Below are 18,146 nucleotides of genomic sequence, written 5' to 3' on the forward strand. Positions count from 1 at the left end.
AAAATTCCAAACAACAAATTTGCACACCATGCCATCTTGAAGTCAATTTTATTCAACCATTGGGAAAAAATGGAAAGGAAAGGTTCAGGGCTAAAATAAACGTGGCAGTGCTTCTCAACAAGTGGTCTGTCATGTTAAGTCCAAAAGTGGTTAACCTGACCACAGTCCCCAGCAGTGTTGTCCTCACACTAGGACATTAGTGCCCAACACTGGGCAATACAACCATTCCACGCTATTTGAGGCCACATTCCCTGTACTCTTTTCCCAACAAAACTGGGGTGGAATGGGAGTCTAGGGAACAAGGAGAGCCTTGCAAAACAAGCACTTCCGAGAAGAGACATGAATTGTTCCCATGGGCAGGGAGAAGAGAGTTGAGCTCATTCCCCTGGAGAGGGATTGAAATTAGGAAAGCAGTGGAAGTGCGAAAGCAATGTCTTACTGGTAGAAGTAGAGGCAGCGGTTTCAGGGGAAACAGTATCTGTTGGGGTGAGCTCACACCTGTCGATTATCGTCCGCAATACATGTCCTTGACTGGCCGCAGTTAATTGCTCTTCTCATTGCTGCTAATATTGCTAGGGTTTTATTGTCACTCAAGGGTTTTAGTAGTAAAATTGCAATTTTTCCATTAGGCTATCAGTGATTTAGCAAGGTTTTAGAAAAGAATTACAGGACGCATATAGGCATAAGTAGCCTCGCTATCTCTCTTTGCTGTGTTATGGAGAACTATTCCCAATAGGCAGTTATTTGTAGTGAAATGTACAGTATACAAAAGCAGTGAGTTGTGGAAGGAAACCTGGGTGTTGCTCTGAGCCACCTCCCATAAACAGCAGAGTGTGAACGCAGTAAATCCCTCCTGCTGCACCTGTCTCGCCTCTGGGACCAGTGAGAAATTGAAAAGGAGACTAAGGAGTGGTGGAGACATGCACACACTCACACACACACACTCCCTTCCTTAATTAACCACAACAACAAAAATAATGAATCAATTAGAAGCCAGCTCTCATCTGCAGCTGAGCAGAGCCGTTGTTTTTGGATTAATGTGATTAATAAGACAGCAGGCTACAGCAGTAATTATCCGGTAATATGGGACAACAGGGTCAGTCCCCAGTCTCTCTCACACACCCTCCCTCAGCCTGTTCCTTCTCACTCTCTTCCTGCCTTCATTTTTCTTTTCCTCTTATCTCTCTCTTGCTCACACTCTGTATTTCCAGTTTCTCTCATTTCACTTCCTTTCCTCCTCAACCTGCTTTAACCCTTTATGCCCATTTCTGACAGTCTCTAAATTCTGGACCCATGGGTGACCCACACAGGCAGTGGTGTGGAGCAGCCATGAGGATTCTGGACTCGGGACTAGAAGAGTGTGGGTTGAAATTTACCAGGAGTAATGCTGATGCTGTACTCATGAACAAAATACTTCACCTGAATAATCCTAGTAAAATAACCCAAGTAGATATAAGCAGGTGCAAATAAGTGGCTTTGGATAACATTGTCAGAAAAAATAAAACTAGACAGGCTGAATGACTTCTTCATGTTTGTAAACCATTTTTATGAAGTTGTAATTGACACCAAAATTAGGAGGAAGCAAATGCCATAACAGCAGCAAAGGCAATGCTAACAAAACTTGAGAGTGGGCTTGAGGAAGGTACAGTACCTTCTGTATAAGAAGGACTTTTTATTTGAGGTGAAAACACTTGCAAGGGTTTTTATGTGGTCAAATGTGCTAGGCACTGTGGAAACAATAAAAAGGCTAAGAGAATACACTTAGAATATGTTAGAATAACCTTCATGGACAAAACTGTAAAATTTAAACCATGTTAAAACTTTACAATGTACTAGTGGTATCTCATATGAAACATTGTGGTCACTGGGATACAAAAAAGATCTCTGGAATGAGTTCAGAAATGAGAGGTCAGGCATAAAGGAAAGTCATTTATAAACGCAGGCGCGTTTTCTCAAAAAAAACATGTGGAAGAGATCCTTTTACCAAATATCTCCCAAAAACCAGATGAGGTAGATCCAGACTTACAGTCTGTAATTCATCGGCTTCACAGTTAACCCTTTGCTTTACCAAGTGTAAGAATGAAACATATGATTTATGTTGTTATGTCTGTATATTGCTATCCTTTAAAAAAATCTTTCCTGGACTAAACCACTTAAAAAAACTGAATAAGGCACTTATTTCTATGTATTGTTGATCATCTCTTGAAAATTGAATGAGTGAGTGGAGTTTACATAATGAGGAAGCAGCAGGTTGTGTGTGTGTTGTGCCTCTCCACGTGTGTGCTCACCGGGTTGTGCATACCTGTGTTAAATGAAGCCTGTTGTGCAGTCAGGAGGCCCTGTGTTGCTGCAGTAACGATGAGCAGAGGGCCGAGGCAGGCCAGGGCCTGTAGAGTAGAGCAGGGTTTGGAGAGCACCAGAGCGGGGACTTTGTGTATGCGCAGAGGGGTGCACCCACACTGCTTGTTTGCTACATTATTATCAAATGTATTGTAATGAACGTCCTTGTTTCATTTAACAGCTCCAACATGGTAGTCCGGAGAGCTCTGGGTGTGCTGACTATTAGATCAATTTAGGGGAGCCCTATAGTCCCCTAGTCTGTCAAATAAAGGCAAATAAAGGCAATCAATGGCAGAATTGTGAGCATTTGCCATGCATTTTAAATATCTTGTTACTGATGTATGAGTTACATGGTCCAAGTTTACTGTGAGCTCCAATTAGAGGGCCCTGGTAAGAGTTAACCCAAGCTTTCTTTTTTTCTTCAAGGCAGTTTAAAAAAGGAATGTTTGGCCATTATCAGATCAGCAGTGCTGTGAAGCCTGGGTGTGCCGCCATTATATTCCCACTTCCCGTTCCAGGAAGCTTTGGATTTCTTCACTTTATTCATCTGAGCACGTCTTCCATTTCGTGTCGCCAGCCAAGTGCTGACAACTGGGTCTTGTCCGCCGTTTCTGTGGAGATTCTACTGTGTGTGAGCACCACCTACTGACAGATCGAAGCAATTGCACACACATGGTTTTCATCAGTAGAGCAAACTGTCTTGAAATTTGGTGCTTTGCTGTTTTCAGCTTCCCACTATTAAGTCTAAAGGATCCGAATTGTCGAACCACACCACACCATTTCTCTCAAACTCTATCACTGCACTTAGGAATATTAACTCACAAAGCAAACAGCACACAATTTCCAAAACATAGTATTTTTACATAGAAATTGAAACATGGGCATTAAGACATACACAAAATACACTAACCTCTGGACAAGTTCATCATAGTTAACAGCTGACAGCAGAGAAAAAGCCTGATGGTAGCAGCAGAACCATTATACATATATCTAACAATACATTAATGTTCACAGGACAGAAAAACCTTAAATAAAAATTTTCCCTGGACAAAGAGACAACTATGTATAGGCCCTCTTGGCACAGTCATTTCACCTAGCTCATTTCAGTGATTTTGGGCAGTTCTCCATGACACTTGCTCCTTCTCAGTTTTCTTGTATGATACCAGTATTGCAATATATTTATTCAGTGTAAATATTAACAACTTTTACCAGCGGTTAGTGCAGATCACCCTATTGTACAAGCATGTTATGACTTGGACTTATTAGTATGTTAACAGAATGCCTTCCATTAGTTTGGCACATTTATTTATATTTTTCCAGACTGGACAAACTTGAAGGCTGTTTTGTGCTAACCAAGGATCCATGATACCAGTGACAAAGGTATCAGAATTGAACTACAAAGAAATAAAGACAGAAAGCTGCTCGGGGTACTCTGTATCACAGCAAAGCTCTTCAGTCTCACAAGTCATGTGAGTTATTGTTACATTATGTACCCTTATGCATTCTGTTAGATCTCACCTCATTATACATTAAAATAACAGGAAGAATAAAAATCCCAATTTACATAGAAAATATGCCAAGGACCTGGTGGGTGCTGCAAAACCTGTGAACAAGAGGTAATATTCACTCAAACACATGTATAGAAAGCGAGTTTGAGGGCACAAAATTAAGTGTATCACACTGAGAAGAGGAGGTGGCTCCAGTTCTCTAGATGCAATAGGAAAATCTTTCTAGGCAACTGTTTCTGTAGTCAGGGTAATACCCTTATTGGCCTTTGCCTTTTCACAAATATGGTTTCTCTAACCAGAGTGAGGAGCAGGGCAGGCTTCGCAAGCCTGCTCTGAGTCCTACCTGAGAGAAGTGACACACAGAGAATAATGTACCATAATTCACTGCCAAGCTGGTTTCTAAAGTCCTGCCTGAGAGATGCAGAAGCCTACAGACCTCAAAAACTAAAAGAAAAAATGCAATGGCAATAACACCCATTTAAACACCTGCAAACACTCTGAAAAGTCCCATAAGACACTGCACGATTCATCTCTGATCTGGATTAAAGAATCAGATAGTCTTGTCCCGGATTTCGGCCAGGGCTGGTCTGTGTTCATCCTTAGGGCTTAGCTCAAGCTCCCGGCTCCACACAATCCTGGAGCAACCAAAGCAAGCAGGGGCTTATCCCAGCAGAGAACTGGCTCATTAGACGATTCCCAAGCCACACCGTCCAGGAAGGACTGAAGAGCTGAAATACCCTCTCCGCTACAGGAAAAACAGAAGTAAGTTTTGATTTGCGTTCTCCCCGTCTCCCCTGACGTTTGTATCGATCAGCAATACTTTAGGAAATAAAACTATCTGTTCAGATAGGAACATCTGGATTTCCTTTGGAAATATTTCCTTTTGTTTTACTCTTGTTTTTTTGCAAACACCTAAGGTTAAGGATGCATCTCAAATTCATAGTGTATCTTTTTTTTTATCAACCCATTATCATCATAATCCATATAATTATGCTACTAAAATTTTCAACTGTCATCTACTTTGTCTTCAAGAAGATCTACTGCTTGATGAAATAACCACTGTATATCGCATAAATTAAAATTCAGCTCGAACAGAAACAGGTGATTGATTTAAATTTTATCAACCATTCCATGGTGCTATACAGAACTCCACTGATCTTTTTTAACCTTCTTGAAGGAATGCTGTGAATTTGCTTGATACATTACAAGCTCAGATTAATAAAAACAGACATTTTCCTACCTTTCCACTTCATTTAAACATAAGTTTGGCTTTTAGATGACTTTATTGAAACCCCCACTACAATATGCAATTGTCCTATTCCAAACCAGAACTGTTAAATTGTGACAAAATTAAACATAAAGGATACAGTGTGGAACCCTTGAGATATACAGTATGAAACAGTACACATTTTTATCCTACATGAGTGGGACTCCCCCATTGGAATCAGTTAACTGCTTCAGGTTTCTGAGGCAAAGAACCTTTCCCCAGTTCCCTGTGGGTTCTATGTAAATGCACCAGAAGCATGACTTAGGCATAAACAGCAGTGCTGCATCAGAGCTGAGAACACAACATGCCATTTTGTGCATAAGAACAGTGTTAATCCACAACTCCTTTAAAATCATTAGAAACGTTCAGCCTGTCATGCTTGGTAGCAGCCTGCTGATGTTGGGAAAGCGTTTCTAAGAAAGACTCACATGTACCCCGGGACTCAGCCTAGCGCCCTGAGACTAGAAGACTCCAGTACCTAAACAGCTGTGCTTTATCAAGCACCTCACTCACCAATTTCAAACAATACATCCAGTGCTATTTTAAATGGTTAAGTGGATTGTTTAATTGTAAAAAAAGAACAGACTTCTCCCATAAATTAATGAAATGTTTTGCTTGCTGTAGTTGCTTCCACTTTGAAAGCAATATTTGAACAATACCAACATCTTGGTATCTGGGGGAATTAGAAAAACACCACCAGCCAGGGAGAAAACAAGTGCGTTGTTATGTTTGAGGAGAAGGGTCACTCAGTATGTTCAACTGATGTAGCTGTCATGACAAGAGTATGATTTTGAAATACTTCATCCAGGAACCCTTCACTTCCATCAGGAGACTCCGAACACCATTCCCTGGAAGGTCACAGTGAACCAGCCACCTTGACAAGATCTTCCTTACCCCAGGCAGTATTTCTCTTGGAAATGTGCATCGTACTCCAAGTCTCGGATTAAAACTCAGTTTTCCAGATGAGCTGCCTTAGTCCCCCGCTGGCAAGGATGGTAGCAGTGTGCAAAGAGCAGCATCTCCACGAACCACGTGGCTAGCTGTACAGAGTTCCCCATGTGGGTGAAGCCAGTGTGTCAGGAAAACCGTCTGTAAAGTATTTTCACAACAAAGGGCATTGCACAAGGAAACCTTTCAAAAGTAATATGATTTTATCCCTCTCTGTTTCACGCTGTTTTCAGACCATGAAATGACTTGGACATCTAAGTGTCAACACAGCAATGCTGACTGTACTAATTGCGGCCCTGTTTTGGGGGCAAACCACAAGAGTGCAACACAAGGTAGGGAACAGTCCTGGAAGAAAGATTCCCTCCTTAAAAAGCCTGATGTTTAAACAACCACTGAGAAACAGAACAAGGAAACAAGTTACAGAAAAATGCTTCCAGGGGAGCCCGGTAATATGAACTACATAAAACCACTGTTGTTAAACCCATTGACTTCCTATTTAGTGTACTGCAAAGGACTGTGGGAAGGAAGTGGAAATATGGCTGCACTATCTATCCACACTTTATCAGAAAGCTGTTTAATTCTGGTAAGTGAGGTGTGAGGGAACCTGGTGCCTCTACCAGGAGCAAAAGGCACACATGTAACAAGCACACAGGAACAATTCAGACACACCAGTTAACATAACTAGCATGTCTTTTAGAGGAGGTAAACACATCATATAAACTCTATATAGCAGGCACCCCAAAGACACTATCCACTGTGGCACCATGCCACCCATGGCTCCAGAAAGTTAAATGAAAAAAGGGTTAACACTTTCATAATGCTCTATGTTTGCGCATGTTAATCAGAGTGTAGATATAAATAAAGTGTAAAATCAGGAAAGATAACATTGATAGGCCTCCGGGCTATTTATCAAAACATAATGCCATTTTTTTCAAGATCAAACTCATGGATTTGTTTTTTAATCACTTTTGTAATGTGTAATTAATATTGTTCCACTCAAACTTGAACTGAAAGCTTGTCTGTGTTACAGATCCCAGGTCACTCATCTAAAGAGAACCCAGCGCACGAGTCAGGTATCTCCAAAAATGATGCTGGCAATACTGTATATTTTCTCATTTAAAGAGACATGATCTTCCATCTTGCTTTCCTCAGCCCCTACAGTTTTTCTCTATAGTCACTTTTTAAAAAATATATTACATATAATTACATTTAACAGAAATGGTTGTTTTTTGACAACTGAACCAGTCACGTCAAAGAGCAAAACATTGTTTTTCTTCAAAAGGTTTTGTTTGTGAATTTTAATTTTCTTTTCATTTACACTGACTCAATGTCCCAACACACAGCTGCAATGAATGTGCTGGTGTTTAGACTTGAGATTAGTTCAAGAGGGTCCAGTGGCAGCTAGAATGAGTACAATACAGTGCCCAAGTGAAACACTGTGCTTCCCCACTCTGTGCATGTGCCTTGGCCAGTTCTGCCAGGGTAATAACATTGCAAGAGCCCTGTCTCCTTGCTCAGCCATCAGGAGCCTGTGCCAGGGCATCTTGGTTTCAAAACACTGAGAGCTGTGTTGCGCTGACTCATGGTTCTGTGTGAGTGGTCAGTCTGTTAGAAATATATTCTGCTGCTATGTGTATTGGTCACAGTCTGTAAATGAAGGTCATTCAGCCCATCTAGCTCACTGGCCTGCTTGTGACCCCATTTATCTCAGTCATCCATTTCTGGACAGAAGCGATGGATGATACCATTTCTTGGTATAAGCTTGAATAACATGGCTGGACAGCTTGTTCCAGAACCCAAAAACCCTTTGCGTAAAAAGCACGCTTCTTGTTCTTGGTTTAAGAATGACTTCCAGTGAGTTTCTAAGTGTATCCTATGGGTCACATTTCACTGTTGAATTCGAAGCAGTCCACAGGCGGAAGCAGTTATCAATCGAAGCCAAAGAGCTAGTCAGTATGGTGTAACCAGGAAGCCACACAAGAGCATGGTCTCACTGGCTTATTGGCTCTACATGCTGGATGGCTTCCAGCTCTGAGTACTGTTGCGCAGTTGTCTACCTAAAGTTGGCTGCAGCTCATGTTGTCCCCAACATCCACCTCACCTCACCACAAAAATGTCTACACTGCTGCAGTTCCTGAAATGGGCACATTGCCCATGGTTCCCATTTTCTTCTCACTACACGCTATGGCTGTGTGTGAAATTTAAGACAGCAGTAAAAACCGTGTCTCTACCACGTGTGCCACAGTCATACCCGGCACCACCTCAGTCCGCCCTCTGAGGGAATCTCTGTTTTCTCCGTCGCCGATTACTGGCTTTCCTTCCGGTTTCTGCGGACATCATCCTGGCGTGTCTCTGCGAGCCTGCTGTCTTGTCGGCCCGGGCATCTCACTCCCTCGCTCACTGTCCACCCTCTGCTTAGTCCACCTGTATTCAAGGTCGTTCTCAGGAGGTGAGCTTGGATTGGTGTCTCTCTGGGTCTCCCTCCGCCTCCCTGCCTAGTACATGGCCTCGCTGTCTCGGAAGTTGGTAAACGGGAGGTTGAAGGTGCCACCTGCCCTCTTTTTGCTGGCAGTGCTGCTCTTCTTCTTATTCCAGAGCAACAGGGAGCCGGAGCCTCGGACGGCCGTGCTGGGATTCTTGAGCCGTGTGTTTTCCTTGTCACCCCCCGCAGAGAGCAGCACACACTTCTTCTCTCCCTGCACAGAGGAAAATCTGGTGAGCACGCTGTAAAAGGAATACAGGCCCAGTGCCAGGAAGTATATTCAAATCATAAGCTGTTTTGTTTACCACCTTTCAATCATCTCAAAGAACTTGAGAATACATACAGAACACAGTACACAATAAAAAATAATGAAAGAAAATTCCAAAGCCAAAAAAATAAACCAGATACAGAAGAAAAAAATAATTTCTAAAATAGCATTTGCGGTTACTGGGCACCCTAAAAGGACAAATTCCAGCCATCCTGGTGACTGAAAGTAATTGATTTGGTGCTTTGTTTGGACACAACAAGCTGTGGTTCTGAAAATCCAAAATATTGGCCCTAATTTTAGCACCTAATTTGGCTAAAGGCCAAATAGACTAAATGTATCCTTATTTTTTAATGCAAAAAAGTAATTGTCACAAAAAGTATTTTATTCTTATATTATTCATCCAATACCGGGTCACAGGGCAGCCAGAGCTTATCCCAGCAAGCAACAGGTGCAAGGCAGAGTACACCCTGGATAGGACATTTATCCATCGCAGAGCAGACAGATACAACCACAAACAAGGGCCACATTTTCTAGAAGCTAATTAACCTTGAAGTATGTCTTTAGATTGTGGTAGGAAACCCATGCGAACACAGAGAGAATATACAAACTCCATGCAAACAGCACCGCGAAGCAGCAATGCTAACCACTGCACCCCGGTGCCATTGTTTCAGAATTTCTTTATTATAACCAAATTATTGACTATCCCAGCCCTAGTACTGGATACCTAGGTACTAGCCTTAGTACTGGATTTTTTAAGTAACTACTGATACCCCAAAAATGAAGAGTTTGTTTCAGGAGCTGTGAAAAGTGGTTCGACATTCCCTGCGGAGTCCCTCTCATGCCCACGGTAATGGCGACAAGCCAGTGTGGAGCGTCCTACCTGTCCTCCCTGCTCTGGGCTGTGCAGGGTGATGACGCCCAGCTCCACGCCTGCCTCGCCTGAGCTCTTCAGGATCTGCACCACCTCGGCGTGCTTGGCCCACCTGCAGTCCTCCCCATCCACCGACACAATGTAGTCTCCCTCCCGCAGGCCTGCCTCCTGAAACACACACAGCATCTCATTGCTGCTCCCCTGAAAGACCTTTACCGATACCACACACCTGACAAAGTATAATTACTGATGGTCACACTGTATAGTCAAAACCTCCTTGTATTATCCTGTAGAGGAGTGCTCGCTACATCCCCCGGGGAACTCCTATTTAAGTTGTGTGGTCTAATTAAAAGGGAGTAGATCTGAATTAGTTTGCATTACTGGATTACCCTCCTGGCTGAGGAGACTGGTATCCCCCAAAAGAAGCAAGTGGGACCCCTTAACACAGTTGCCGAATTAAAGTTAGAGAGTTTCAAACAGAAGATGAAAGGGGATAAGGCTAACAGATTAATAGGGCTGCCAGGGATGTGAACGGGGAGTCCGGACTTCTCTGTTCAGGTGGATGCAGGAAGGGAAAGAAACTAATACAGAAGATGTTGCAGGATGTGGGGGAGGGTAGGACGCCTGACGATGAAGACGGAAAGAGAAGTTTGAAGAAGGGAAGGAGCAAACCAGGCAGGCAAGGAAGGATTGAGAGAGTGATGGAGGGAAGGAACAGATAGGTATAGAGGGCAGGACGGGTGGCAGCCCCTGGGGGAGACTCTGCTGGAGCCCCACGGAGGGGAGCCATCTTCAGGATGGGCAGACGGAGAGGGGAGAGTGGACAACTCCAGCAGGCGGTTTGTTTTCCCTGTGTGGACAGGCCGGACTGGTGTGGCTCACTTTCTAAAAAAAAGACACGCAAGGGAAAAAGACGCTGGGCAGAAATTCGGCGACCGGAAGAGTTTCAAGCAAACTGGTTTGGCTGAGACAGACAGGGTCAGATGAAAGGCAGAGTGGTGAGTAAACAAATACTTGTTAAATCAGTAATTATATTCTTAATAGAAGAAGAAGGCTCCGCAGCCGAAATGTTGTTTCTTTTCTTCTCTTTGCAGCATGGAATAAACCTTTGCTTGTTTCTTTTCAGCCTATGTATGCTGACGCAGCTACCTACAGTACTTGAACTTCTTACTAATACTATTATTATAATAGTTATATATACAATAATACAGAGAATATCAGGAATTACATTCTTAATAATCTAATAAGAATTTTCTCTGTTATGGATACACTGCAAGAGCACCCTGGCCCTGCTTTTAGCTGTAAGTTAGGGCTGTGCAGTCTTAAACTGCCAAGAGGAATGAGCGAAAGAGTAATGGAGAAAAAGGGAGTACCGCAGCACAGCCCCCTGGTACGACGCCAGCAACTAGCACTGGCGAGTCCCCCCGCAGCGTGAGGCCGAAGCTCCTCTCCCCCCTCCCCAGACGGACCCGCCGCTGGGCGCTCCACCGGTGTTTGGCCGAGAAGACCGACAGAGGGCCCTGGAGATACACACACAAGCACATCCTTTTACTTAGGACATATATACAATGTAAAGCAGCAGCTCTACAGGCAACCTGGTCTTTCAAACAAAGAGTCTTTTAAAATCAAGGGCAGCAGGAGTCTGAAGGACACTACCCTGCCACAGTACCTGGGCTTGTTCAAGAAAATGCTAAGATCAAAACAGCATGGACGGGCTGAATGGCCTCCTTTCATCTGAAAACTTTCCAATATTCTTAGGTCCAATACAGTACTTTCAGACAGCTGCCACACCTATTGTTATAAAGAAAGCCAGCTATAATGTGTGAGAGAGGTGACAGAAGTAAAACCAATGCGAATTCGAAGGGCTGCAGAGTGAGCAGTTGATCTGAAGCACATTCTAAGTGTGCGCTTGTCTGATTCCAGCAGAAGGGGCTGCTGTGCAGCTTCAAGGACATGTTTTCAGCAGAAGAACAGTATACAGTAGCCCTACAGGTTCACGTCTCGCCAGAGGCACTGAAAGTGAACCCATCTCTATAGAATGGTGGGGGCTACTGAATACTGTTACCACCTTCTTTAGACTTTAATTTCAATGTGGTAAGTTATTGTAAGGAATGCTTTCCAAATTAAATTTGGATTTGCTCTTTGCTTTAATAAAGGTGACCAGAAACAAGAGCTGGATCAGTAATACCACTATTTCCACACACATTTACACAAAACATTGGCACTGAAGAAGGCTCCATGGCCGAAACGTTGTGTTTTCTTTCTTCTTTTTTTCAAAATGGAATAAACCTATTACTTGCTCACTTGTTTACAGCATATCCCTTTACAAATACTTACCAGCTGGTGAAAAATGTCGGTAATTCTAACTTTTGAAAAGTTTGGAGTTTTGATTTCTGGCTTCTGCTGCGTTTTAGCTGAAAAAAACAGAAGAATAAAAGCTATTTTGAGATTTACCTCAATTTCACAGAAATGTTTTGCTAGAAGAGCATGTAGAATGAGCTTTGTGGGCTTGGGATTTGGAATAAACCCCATCAGAGGCTCCAGTACTCATGCTAACCTGCCGTGGTAGAATGTGTCACAAAGCAGTGACATTTCACAAAAACATGCCAACATGAAGGCCGCTCCTTACAGATGATCTCACTTTACTTAATATCATAGTGTCCGAAAATATATCACTGCCCGGACTCACATGAGACTACGTGAAAAACCCAGTTTGTGACTTTCAGCAGATGAGAATCTTTTGGACTTTATTTCTTTATTAAGGGCAGACTTCTGAAAAAAATGCAATAATTTTTAGCGGCAATTTATTTTAATGAAATTTGTGTACAAGAATTAGACTGTGTCACACCACAACTTTGGTGAGGGTATCTCAGGCCAAAAAGGCATGCAAAAAATCAGTTATAAAGAAAGCAAGCACACAGCAGCGCTTCAGTGCATAAATATTTATTCTAGTGCAATATAAGCTGAGAAAAACAGAAACTTGGCACAACTTTTTAAATTGCTGTTCAACTTTTCTCTCTGCCTCTTAAAACTTGCAATTTTCTTACTTTTACCTATAACATATCAAATAAAATAAATTGTAATAATTTCAAACATACTATTCTTTAAACATTTATATAATATTTTACTCAATGTGAATAAATTAACATTAACTAGGCATTAGCTGGTCTCTCCAATCTCTGGAGAACATTTTTCCCTCTGGCACGATAAAGACAACTATTGGTGTCTGGTTCTATGGGTCCTTCAAGCAGGAAGTAAGTATTATTGAGTCTGTTATTTTGTATAATTATTTGTGATGATTTTAAATACTTATGAACCTGTGTTCTTTAATTATGTGCACCAACAGTGCCACAGCAAGAAGAACCTATTGTTTGGTCGAATATGTATGTTTCACTTTTCCTAACATGGTGGCTGGAGCCTGCTTTGTCACAGACTGCAAAAACTGAAACTAAGCAGCTAATTGAAAAAAAATATTTCGACAATATCTTACAGTACATGTTAGGAGACTAAGATAAGATGGCCTTCAGAGGGATAACAAAGAATACCCAAAGCCCCAGTACTCACGATGAATGCTAGGAACCTCGCAGGTCTCAAAGAAGTCGTCCTCGTGGTCAATCTCAGAGTATTTGTCCAGCGAGCGCCTGTGCGTGAAAGACAGCACCTCCTGCAGGATGTCCATCTTGCGGAGGATCCTGCAGAGGCTGTGAATGCGCATGGCCTCCTCGTGCTGGATGACAGCCCTCTTCAGGTGCGCCTTTCCTGCACACGGCACACACCGGCCATGAGCTTCGAGCTCAGGAACGCATGCGTTCACAGTGAAGGGGGAACTGCGGTTATTAAATAACTTCCTTGAAGGTATAGAAACATGTTCCGAATTTTGAATTAAGCACAAACCTTTTGTGAAAATACTGCAAGTCTTGTTGTTGTTGTTTTGGCACCTTCCTGCTCACTAGTCTCCGTAAATGACTAATGTAATGTGATGTATGAGCGTATGAATACAGATTGTGCAGCAGACATTTCACCGCAGAAATGTTCCAACTTGATCTGCATGCGGAGTTAACAAATAAGTAGTATTTGTCTGAAAAAAAGTCTCAAAATCAAAAGCAATATTTCTATTGGATTAAAAGAGATATATTCACTAGCTTGCTTGTGTACAGTGTCAAGGGGTCACAAACGTCAATGGAAGTTTTGTTGCCACGTTCTAAAAAGCAGAACATACCACTGCGCATACCTGGAAATTTAATCTATTTTGTGATGTAAAATATAGGTTTTACAAGTTACTGTGTACATTTTAGTTCATTATTTAGTCAGTAGTTCATCAATGCTGATTCTTTCTAACTCCAAAATATGAAAATAGCGTTGCAGTTCCTTTTTAACACCACTGAAAATCGCCCAGTCAACCCTGTGCTCATACACTGAAGCATGAGATGTAGTGAAGCGTTAAAAAAATTCTGTAACTATTCCACTGTATTACACAAAAGAAAAGACGTTACAAACGAGAGGACCTTCAGGCCAATTTGGTGGTTAATAGTTAATGATCCAAAGATCTCATCCAGCCATCCCCTGAAAGAAGTCAGGGTACTGGCTTCAACAACACGAGTGGGTAGCTTGTCCCAGACTTCAACATCCCTTTGTCTTAAGAAGTGCCTCCTGTTGACTGCTTTGCTGTAAATGTTCTTTCACATTTCCAGGTATGTGCTCTGGAAATGTTCATTCTTCCAGTGCTGTTCTGTTAAATGTTAACTGTTAATTCTGAAGGGGCTGACGTTTATAGTGCACTTGAGGACACTTGATTTGGGTCTCGTGATCTTCTCTATTCAAGTCTAAAAAGGTTCAGGTGTTATGCTAGTCTGACCCCAGAATAACAAATCTAAACGGGATTTAGGCATCACTAATTTAGACGGTATCTGGACGCTATTAAGGTGTCAGAGCAGAGTGTCTCCGGAAACTGATGAAACAGCAATCGAGACAGTCAGCAATGTTGCATAATGTCTTACATATAAAAACAGTGACAAACAACAGGAGGTCATTCATCCCATCTAGCTCATTTGGAAGTTAATATTTAATTGATGCAAGTATCTCACCTCAACAAACAAACATCAGATATCGGCTTCAATTACATGGCAGGGTAGCTTGTTCCATACTTATTTACACAGCAGATTTTGTCTTTTGTGCTCTACACACAGCAAGAGTATAGTTTTACTTACATTGAACTTACTGTAGCTTTTTGTAAAAGACAGATGCATGTGAGCAAACTGACTGACTAGTTTTTAACAGTCGAGTTCTGTCCTGTTGGCATTTCAGGCTCATGTATAGTTTGAAGAACATCAGAAAAAGTCTTTGAGACCTTGAGACTCAGTCTCAGTCTGGGACTTATTTGTGAAGTCTCAAAGAATTGGACCTGCATTTTTTTTTACACTGAACACCCACAGCAAACACTACATACAAAGAGGATTTGCCTTGTGCATCTGTTGGTTTCAGAGTGGGCTGATCCGGTCTCCTGTCGTACAGGTGTGGACCCCTGAGATTATGTGGACACGTATGGATCTGACACCCCCACTGAAGTCAGACTTTCCTGCATCTGTGTATCTGTGGACCCATGCAGACATGCGGTGAGGAGACAGTGCTCACCCAGCCTGCGCCTCTCCTCGGCATCCCGCAGCACCACGTCGAGCGAGGGCCCTTGTGGCTTCGTGGCGTGAAACTGCAACAGCGCCTTCTCGCTCTTGCCTTCGTCCTCCGCAGAAGGCACTGCCAGGAGACACACGCACACTGTAATGTGGCGAAGCGCATACGTACATAAGAAATATTTCAAATGAGAGGTCATTCAGCCCTGTTCGATAGTTAGAATTTAAATGATCCAATAATCTCATCCAGCTGTTTCCCAAAACTGAGATTTTGGCTTTTTTCAAGCACGTGGCTGGGTAACTTGTTCCCTACTCCCACAATTAAAATTGTGCAAAAAAGTTCCTCCCTTTCTCAGTGTTAAATACACATTTCCACCTTTGTCTAACATTGTAAGTGTGTTTCGTAAAACAATGTGCCATGTTGTGAAAATGCAGGCCAGAATGTGAATCTCTTGCTGATTCTCTCCAGCAAGACGGAACATCCTTTTGCTGCTGTGTTTACTGTTGCTTTGGTGGTGTTACTCTCGAAAGTCTTATACTACGTCTCCCAATCAGATTACAGTAGCAAGGCAATGTTTAGTAAACCACTGAAGAATGACTGATCCATTCAATATTTTCACCATTTACTGCACTCTTCAAAAGAAAAGACTTGGAGATTGAGAACAGCAATTAATTGGAAAGCGCAGAGACACTCACCGTCGTGGTCGCACAGTGCGACAGCAGCGTAGTAATGAGAGAGGGCCTTGAAGTGCTCCGTTTTGACCTGGACCATGGTGGCCCAGGAAAAGGGCACATAGTCCTTCACGGGTGGCTGGGCCATGGTCTGGAACACCAGTGAGTACACATCAGCCACCTGTCCAGGGCCGAGAGAGAAGCAGCGCCTTCAGTTCACACCTCACTGCTCTCCATGCAGTCGCCTCTTTCGCCGGCTCACAAGCTGTCGAAGGACTGGCTACTGTAGCATTATATGAAGTCACAGCACAGTAGAGGCATACAATTCTCTCCCTATCTGCCCATCTATACTGTAGAAACATTAAAATGTCAGAGTCCGGATGTTGGTGAAAGAAGATCTGTTTATTCGGGAGATCATCTTGCAGAAGCTAGTCTCTCTGAAAGATGTTGCTCAGCGCTTTTTATACACAGTAACAGACAAACTTCCTACCTTTAGCATAGATTACCTCATCTCTAAAACGAACCATTAGTTCTTAGTCAAGCTTGGATAACGGAAAACAACTCCTTATTGAGACTTTCGTTATTGCTTACATTTGCAAAACAAGAAATTCGACTTCCCTTTTTACTATATTTAAGCCATGAGCTGTACTCACAGACCTATAGATGCCCCCTTGTATATTCCCACTTGCTAGTGTTATAAGCAGTTAGAAAACTAAAAGATAAGCAGTCTGTTAGTTTTTATAAAATTTATAACATTACGTCAATACTTTGAAACATCTCCCTCAGGTACCGTAAAAGTCAGCTTTAAAGAAACTTCATGAACACATACAGTGGTGCTAGAAAGTTTGCGAACCCTTTAGAATTTTCTATTTTTTTAATTTCTGCATAAATTTGACCTAAAATTAGATCTTCATCTAAGTCATAAAAATAGAACAAACAGAACCCAATAATAATAATAATAATTGCTTATACTTATATAGTGCTTTTCTGGACACTCCACTCAAAGCGCTTTACAGGTAATGGGGACTCCCCTCCACCACCACCAATGTGCAGCATCCACCTGGATGATGCGACGGCAGCCATAGTGCGCCAGAACGCTCACCACACATCATTTATCAGTGGGGAAGAGAGCAGAGTAATGTAGCCAATTCATAGAGGGGGATTATTAGGAGGCCATGATTGGTAAGGGCCAATGGGAAATTTGGCCAGGACGCCGGGGTTACACCCCTACTCTTTTCGAGAAACGCCCTGGGATTTTTAATGACCACAGAGAGTCAGGACCTCAGTTTTACGTCTCATCCGAAGGACGGCACCTGTTTAAAGTATAGTGTCCCCATCACTATACTGGGGCATTAGGACCCACATGGACCGCAGGGTGAGCACCCCCTGCTCGCCTCACTAACACCTCTTCCAGCAGCAACCATAGTTTTTCCCAGGAGGTCTCCCATCCAGGTACTGACCAGGCTCACACCCGCTTAACTTCAGTGGGTTGCCAGTTGTGAGTTGCAGGGTGATATGGCTGCTGGCCAATAAAACAAATAACACACAGAAGGATATACTTTTCCTTCATTTATTGATCAAAATGATCCTACATTAAATGTTTTTGCCAGAAAAAGTATGTGAACCTCTAGGATTATCAGTTCAGTTAAGGAGATATTTAGAGTCAGCAGTGTCAATCAATGTGATGACAATCAGGTGTGAGTTTGGGTGTCCCTGCCCTATTTAAAAAACATAAACCTGAGTCTTCATTACCAAAGGCTGGTCTTCACCACAGGTTTGTGAGTGCATGCCATGCCATGCCATGCCATGCCTCGCCATGCCATGCCTCGCCTTGCCTCGCCTCGATCAAAGGAGATTTCTGAGGACAGGATGCTCATCAGGCTGGAAAAGGTTACAAATTGATTTCTAAAGACTTTGGGCTTCACCAGTCCACTGTCAGGCAGATGGTGCCCAAATGGAGAAAATTCAACACCATTGTTACTCTCCCCAGGAGTGGTCGTGGAACAAAAATTCTCCAAGAAGAACATTGCTGCCCATTTAAAGTTTGCTAAAGACTACCTGGATGAGACAGAAGACTACGGGAAGAATGTTCTGTGGACCAACGGGTCGAAAATAGAACTTTTTGGCTTCAATGAGAAACGTTTTGTTTGGTGAAAACCAAAC

The 18,146-nt window shown here is 42.6% G+C and overlaps 1 protein-coding gene across 3 annotated transcripts in view; it reads right to left on the reverse strand.

Annotated features, from left to right (window-relative positions):
- Positions 1-2,867: 2,867 nt before the first annotated feature.
- Positions 2,868-18,146, reverse strand: part of rhpn1 (rhophilin, Rho GTPase binding protein 1) — a 49,786-nt gene continuing 34,507 nt past the window's right edge. For 2 of the 3 annotated variants that reach the window (XM_088643236.1, XM_088643237.1), the window contains exons 9-15: positions 16,008-16,164; positions 15,316-15,435; positions 13,249-13,443; positions 12,022-12,098; positions 11,058-11,204; positions 9,694-9,852; positions 2,868-8,759 (exon numbers count right to left, since the gene is read on the reverse strand). In XM_088643236.1, coding sequence (XP_088499362.1) covers positions 8,559-8,759; positions 9,694-9,852; positions 11,058-11,204; positions 12,022-12,098; positions 13,249-13,443; positions 15,316-15,435; positions 16,008-16,164 — 1,056 coding nt within the window. In that variant the 3' untranslated portion in view covers positions 2,868-8,558. The remainder of the gene's footprint in view (positions 8,760-9,693; positions 9,853-11,057; positions 11,205-12,021; positions 12,099-13,248; positions 13,444-15,315; positions 15,436-16,007; positions 16,165-18,146) is intronic. The other variant, XR_015940906.1, reaches the window with a different exon arrangement.

The sequence above is a fragment of the Lepisosteus platostomus genome, chromosome 8, assembly GCF_059453375.1.
Source record: "Lepisosteus platostomus isolate fLepPlt1 chromosome 8, fLepPlt1.hap1, whole genome shotgun sequence".
Lineage (NCBI taxonomy): Eukaryota > Metazoa > Chordata > Actinopteri > Semionotiformes > Lepisosteidae > Lepisosteus > Lepisosteus platostomus.